Source organism: Nicotiana tomentosiformis, chromosome 9 (assembly GCF_000390325.3).
Source record: "Nicotiana tomentosiformis chromosome 9, ASM39032v3, whole genome shotgun sequence".
NCBI lineage: Eukaryota > Viridiplantae > Streptophyta > Magnoliopsida > Solanales > Solanaceae > Nicotiana > Nicotiana tomentosiformis.
This window is the reverse complement of record NC_090820.1, coordinates 46,659,234-46,666,280: the sequence shown is the minus strand read 5'-3', so window position 1 is coordinate 46,666,280 and position 7,047 is coordinate 46,659,234. Positions and strand designations below refer to the sequence as shown.

The following is a 7,047-nucleotide window of genomic DNA, read 5'->3' as shown; positions in this document are numbered from 1 at the left end:
GTCTTGAAACTGTGTAAAATGGAGTCAACTGGGTATTTACTCTTTTTATGACTTGATGACGAAGGAATGGAGCTATCATGGGTCATTTGCGGACAAAAAAAAAGAGAGCAAAACTTTCTGCAGCCGCCTCACTTGACTACTTTCCAGCTTTTCTTGGAAAATTCATCATAAGTGTACTAAATTAAGAGCCGGTTTGGACACGAGAAGTTTTCTCCCTTTTTTTCAAGAGTTTTTTCATAAAATTTCTTATTTTCACTTGAATATATATTTTAAATTTTTTTAAAAAATTTGAAAACCTTCAAAATATTATTTTTTAAAATTTTCACTAAAATCACTCACAAAACTTAAAAAACAATTCAAAATTATATTTATGTCCAAACACAACTCTATATTTCAAATACCATTTTCACTTGAAAATTGTTTTCCCCATATTTTGGAATTTTACAATTCTTATGTCCAAACGCCCACAAGTGTGATGTTATTTTTAGTTCAATATCAATTACATATCAAGGGATGACAATGGGGCGAGACGGGTCTGAGTGTTAGCGGGATGGTGCGGGTTTGGGAGTTTGCTGTTGCGGGGAGGGGCGAGTTCAATTTTTAACTAAAAAAAATCATGAGGTCGCGGGTTGGAAATTTTATTTTTTGAACTAACAGACATAAAGGCTAAATATTATGTTCTTGAGTAGTATTAAACAGGAAACATTAATCAAAAACCAAGACTGTTTTGCTAGCATAAGTTGGAACCAACGACAAATTTTTGGCATAGATTTTAAATTTGCAGATGAAAGTCATTCTAGAATCATTGTAAGTTATAAAAATAATTGTATACGGTAATGCCATTGAAAATACAAATACAGTAGTGAACTAACGACAGAACAATTACATATGACACAACAATCAGGATTTCCTTCGGCTAATTTTTATTGACAAAAAAACCACAAAAAAGAGAATTATTTATTAAAAAGATTTGTGGGGTGGGTGAATGCGGGTGGATACGGGTTTAAATCCTATGCGGAGCGGAGCGCGACGGGTTGAAATTGTGCGGGTTCAGACAGAACCCGCCCCGCACCTCCTGCCATTCCTGTACATATCAATAATTTCATGATGTTTTAAAAGTATTTAAACATTACCATGTATGTTCTTCAAATAGTTTAAGGAAATTTTTACACAGTCCCCTTCAAAAACTAGAAGGGTAGTTTTACAGAGCCTTTTTTCTTTTCTTTTCTTTCTTTCAAGTGGTATGAGAAGTAACATATAACATGTTCAAATTTCCACATAGTATAAAGCATCAAAAGTGAACGCTCTCTCTACATGATTTGTTGAACTGAAAACTGTGAACACTAAAGCTAAAAGCTAAGTCATTAGGAAAAGCAACAAATCCCTATGAGCTTTAGTGCAAGAAAAGCATTCAAAGTAAGATATAGTGCTTCTCGCGTCATCACGTTCTCTAGCTTAGTTCCAAAGTTTAAAAGAAAAACGTCATTTCTGAAATATAGCCATATATATAATCATATGATAACATATTATATTATAAATACGAACACTCTTAATTCAAGTTAGTTTACTAAAATATTCTTTAAAAATTAAATAACCAAATTACCCTCTAATCTACAAATAAAATTAGTTTTCAGTAAATGTCAAGAAAATTAATATGGCTTACGATGTATGAAGGTGTTCTTTGAGGATGTATCTATCAATATTTTGAAATCCACAACTATAGATTATGAGTAATTAATGTGGCAATTAATAGTTTCATTTTTCAACGCAAGATATTTGGGACAAGGTGAGTTGCCCTGATGGTAAACACCCTCCACTTCCAACCAAGAGGTTGTGAGTTTGAGTCACCCAAGAGGTTGTTTGAATCAATTTTCATGGTTTTGTAGTCTTCGTTCGTGAGAGATCACTATTCATTCCTATTAGTATTGCAATGACATCTTGAGATTCTTCTTTTGCTGGTTTAGATTTTATTGCACTTGATTATTTTATGTGCTCCATAGTTTCAAATAAACAATATATTATTTGGAAAATTAGTCATTCCATCGGCAAAATTCGTGGTGAGTACAATTCTTTTTTTCCATGAAATTTAGGAGTTTCATCTCACTATATTTTAGAGGGCTTATCAAATCATATCTTTGCCGTGTTAGTTATTTCAACTTAACTATCTTCGTTGTGTAATTCCCTAAAATCATTCTCATCTTTAATTAATCTAAACTTTTGAGGCGATAGATTTGAACTTTAAATCTTCTTGCAGGTTAACAAGTCTTCTCAAGGGATACTTTCAAATTCGAAGCTCTTAAGCCTTTCTTTCTCAATATCGTCGAATTGTTTTTTATTTTTTTATATAAAGTTACCTAGCTATATTTCTGGGTGTGTTGTATTAGCAAAAACGATTAGAGGAGGGCTAAACCTTACCTCAAGTTACAACACAGAATGGTGATACCATCGCCTCACAAAAACCAGAAGGAATTACAAAATTACAGTTTCCTTCTGGGAAAGGATTATATACATTAACTAAAATGGAAGTTTGCTTTGTCATACTTTGTCCTAATGCTAGGCATTTGAATTTTGTCAAGCTGAAATGCTTCTTTCGCATTTCTGGGCAGTTGATGATAAGAGTTGATAATCAATTCGTGCCCCGTCAGAGACGCCAACTTGGCTAAACAGTCTGCTACCTGATTGTCCTCCCTGTAGCAATGAGTAACATGCATTCCAGTTTTCTCTTTGATGCCCAGAATATTGTCTATGACTTGTTTGAGCTTCAGATTGGTGTAATGCCTATCTTGCAGCATGTTGGCTATCACCATGGAGTCAAGTTCCAAAGTAAAATTAGTATAGCCTTGTTGGTTACACCATTTCACTCCAAACTCCGTTGCCATAGCTTCTGCCATATTATTGCTCTTGAATTTGATAGAGATAGAAAATGCCATGATAAAATCCCCATTATTATCCCTGACTATGCCACAAATTCCAGCGATGTCGTTATCCTTTAAGAAACTACCATCGGTGTTAACTTGAACGCATCCTTCTTGTAGTTTATTCCAAACAACTTGCCTCCAACTTTGTAAAGGTTTTAACCTTTCAACAGTATCACAAATGATAGGCCACTGGTTGAGAGATTCCAAGCTGGGAAAGGATTTTGAAATTATAGCCTTGATATTCCAGATGCATTGGTACACCATCCTATTGTATCGAATTTATTTTTGATCTCCATATCTACAAGCACACCTTTGTTTCCATAATTCCCAGCAAATCATAAGAGGAGTGATTTGCAGCATCGTTTTATGGACCACATTGGAAGACTTCTTATCCCACCATTTCTTAAAGACTGCAATTATTGGTTAGATACAATGTTGGATTCCAAGAGGATTGCCCATGACAGCCCATATATATTATGCTGCCTCACCTTCGATAAATACATGCTGCACAGTCTCATTATGTGCAAATCTACAACAAAAACAGCTAAGCATAATGTTAGTGCCAAACCTGTTTATCATATCGTTAAAAGGAAGTCTTTTATTAATGAATCCCCAATTTAAAAAGGAAATTTTAAAAGGAACTCTATTATGCCAAAATATTAGAAAAGAAAGGATTTTTTTCTATGATTTGTAGCAGAATGCCAAGCATATTTGTTAGAGAAAAGACCATCATTCGAAGCATTCCAGATAGGAAAATCAGGTTTGCTTTTATTTCCAATAGATATATCAGTAATGAATTGAGTTGTTTGATTGGAAACTACACTATTAAGCTTTACTTGATTCCACCATCTCTTGCTGCTTAGAGTGTCAGATATATCTTCCATGATCCTTATACCTACACCACCTTCATCCTTAGGTAAACAAAGCTTACTCCAGGATACCCCCTTATACTTATTTTTTCCTTCAGAGGAACCCCAAAGGAAGTTAGCAAAATATTTTTCCATCAGATAAAATATTTCTTTAGAAGGGTTCATAGCTGAAAGAATGTAAGTGGGCATAGATTATAGAACATTTTTAATTAAAATCATTTTACCACCATAAGAAAGAACTTTTCTTTGCTATCCGTTTAGCTTCTTCACAACTTTAGCCAACATACCATCAAAATGGCTGATCTTTTTCCTGCCGGTGAAAATTAGACATCCTAGATAATTGAAGGGAAAGTTCTTGTCCATATAACTAGAAGCTTGTCCCATTCTATTAATTCTACCAGGAGATGTATTAGGGGCAGTAATAAAGAAGCTCTTATCTTTGTTAACCTTCTGTCCAGAAGCTTTTTCATATCTCCTCACCTGCTTTTGGATGAGTTTGATGGACTTGTTATTGCCTCCACTGAATATCAAAATATCATCAACATAAGCTAAGTGATTTATAATGGGGCCATTCATGTCCCTGGTGAAGGGAGTAAAATTCTCATTATGATTCAATTTATTAAGAAGTCTAGTTAAGACCTCAGATCCAATTATAAATAGAGAAGGTGATAAAGGATCCCCTAATTTGACCCCTTGAGTAGAAGTAAAGAACCCTTTTCTTGTTCCATTAATAATAATAGAATACCAAACATCTGATATGAGTCGCCAAATGATATCTAGCCACCCTTCGGAGCAACCAAATTTTCTCATAACAATAATGAGAAAGTTCCATGACATTCTGTCGTAAGCCTTAGCCATGTCCAATTTGAAGATCATGTTCCCCCCTCTGTTCTTATGATTGATGCCTTGAACAATTTCTTGAGCAAGAAGGATATTTTCAGTAATTAACCTTCCTTTGACAAAACCACTCTAATTTTCAGAGATAAGCTTTCCAAAAAGCAAATTAAGCTTTTTGAACAGAATTTTAGAAATAATTTTGAAGGAGAAGTTGCTTTGACAAAACCACTCTAATTGTAGGTCTAAATTTAGAGAAATTAGAGGGGGAATCAACTTTGGGAATGAGAACAAGGCAAGTATGCGAAAATAATTTTTTGAGATTCTTCTCGTTGAAAAAACCCTGGACAAAGTTCTTGATGTCTTCCTTAATAATATCCCAACACTTATGGAAAAAAGTTTCGGTGTAACCACCGGGTCCTGCAGCACTAGCGGCACTCATGCAGCTATCAAATTTAAGGTTATTTTAACAGGTTCTTAGAATCTAGCTGGGTTCCTCAATGAATTTATCTTCTAAGTGAAATGGAGCATTAATTTGTTGTGGTGAAGAAGATGTTCATAGCATATTTTCTATTCTTTCTTGTTAGAACTCAAGTCCCATTAGTTTTCAACGAAAAGAATCTTTGTATATCACTAATAATATTGTTTAACATTAACGTGATCATTCAAGCATATAGTATTTCAGTTTTCTCTTTCAAATATATACTGGATTGTTCTTCAATCAATTATTTCTCTTTATTTAAGAAAACATCGACATACTGTTCATTTCTATTCGTGGGGAAGGTATTTGTTATTTCTCAAATATCTAATTCCGTAGAGTAATTAGTACTTTCTATCACAAAATAAAATTAGCAAACATGAAATGGTTAATTTCATAAGCAATTTTCCATCAAAATACTTGAGAAGATAAACAATCTTCCTATCAATAATTTATTGGATAAAAGATTTAAAAAATGATTCAGTTTTTAACATAGTTAATCACAAAAGTGCATGATTTTCAAAATTAAAAGTTTAATTAAAAGGTGCAGCGTACCCTTTTCTTTAAAATCAATTTGCACTCCTCTTTCACTAAAATGACAAATTAGTAAACAAACTTATTTTTTTTCCAAGAATGCCAACAAAACTTTTCTCCAAAATTTGATAAATAAAGTATGACTTCATAGTTTCAATTTGATTTTTGTGTACGAGTGAAACCGAGCCCATGAGATGCTTCGGTTTTAGCTGAAGTAAACGGAGGAAGAGACGTGATTGTAAGGGACCGGAATCGAGGCAAGGAGCCCCCGAGCTGGGGTCTGTGCAAAACGTCTGCCCTTGGAAATATCGAGGCCACGACCCCCAGGATCGATCCGAATCCTAAATATCTCGGAGGGCATTACCAGATAATCAAGTATGACCAACAAAAGGCCGTGATATCACTGACCAACCGGATGTCACGGCGTGAATCTCGGCACATATCAGCAGAAAACCGGTGATTAGTTAAACAGAAGATTTTTACCTTTTGTGGAATTACACTTAGGGTAAGACTCTCCTACTATATAAAGCGGGGTCTCATTATTCATTAGGGACACGGTAACACGTATATCAATGCAATATATTCTTATTTTCTCTGTTATTCAAAGTTCTTACTTTTGTTCATCAATTGATCAATAACGCTGAGCCCGGGATCGAAGGCAGGCATTTCATTAAGATGTTACTAAGTCCGGGATCACTCCTCTTGATTGATTTGACAATTTATTGTGTCCGTTATCTGTTTAATCTAACGCAGTTTATCATTTGTATTGAATTAACTCACATATCCTTAAAATCACTTACAAATTTAATTGTTATCCATTTTTTAGGGTAAACAGTTTGGCATTCACCATGTGGCTAAGGATAATAGTGGCAATTTGATACAAATTTCCATAACACAGTCTATTTTACACTTGTTATTTGAGCTTTTAATTTCATGTCAAATTAAAAATGTCGAACTCCCAATCTATCCATTTGAGCGTGGATGCTTAGTCCGGCCACCATGGCGAAAACAACAACGTGGTACCCAGCAACGAGGTACCCCCTGCTGACCTCCACGGAGTCCGAGTCGCTGATCCCATCGATGCTAACTCACATGTGGCTATTGAAGCAAACTTGCCTACTGACCCCGAAAACAGCATTCGCGTGGGATCCTGATCGATAGCCCGGACTACACACGACGGCGAAAGTGATGGGATCAACTTCCACGTGAGATATTACAGGCTCAACATACAGCGATAGCCCAGTTACAGAACCAAAGACGAGCCCCCAACAAAGTTGAGCCCGAATCGTCTCGGGAAAGCACCCACAGAAATGAACCGACCATAGAAAGGCCAGGTGAAGCAAAACTCGGGACCAACCTCAAAAACAGGAGAAACGGGCGAAATTGGGAGAAAAGAAAATTGAAGCCAACGACA

The 7,047-nt window shown here is 35.3% G+C and overlaps 1 protein-coding gene across 1 annotated transcript; it reads right to left on the bottom strand.

The window, feature by feature from the left end:
* Positions 1-2,510: 2,510 nt before the first annotated feature.
* LOC138898720 (uncharacterized) lies at positions 2,511-4,645 on the bottom strand. The gene is made up of 4 exons (XM_070184813.1): positions 4,075-4,645; positions 3,646-3,954; positions 3,229-3,328; positions 2,511-3,126 (listed from the first exon to the last, which is right to left on the bottom strand). Exons 1-4 carry the CDS (start codon positions 4,643-4,645, stop codon positions 2,511-2,513), a joined length of 1,596 nt encoding a protein of 531 aa, XP_070040914.1.
* Between the last annotated feature and the right edge of the window lie 2,402 nt (positions 4,646-7,047).

Bases quoted from the DNA above. Each gene is read 5' to 3' on its own strand.
- LOC138898720 (XM_070184813.1), bottom strand. From the start codon at position 4,645: ATGGCTAAGGCTTACGACAGAATGTCATGGAACTTTCTCATTATTGTT. The intron at 3,955-4,074 runs GTATGTTGGCTA...ACATTCTTTCAG, and splicing joins AAAGATCAGCCATTTTGATG to CTATGAACCCTTCTAAAGAA. The intron at 3,127-3,228 runs GTGTGCTTGTAG...ATCCTTTCCCAG, and splicing joins TGGGAATTATGGAAACAAAG to CTTGGAATCTCTCAACCAGT.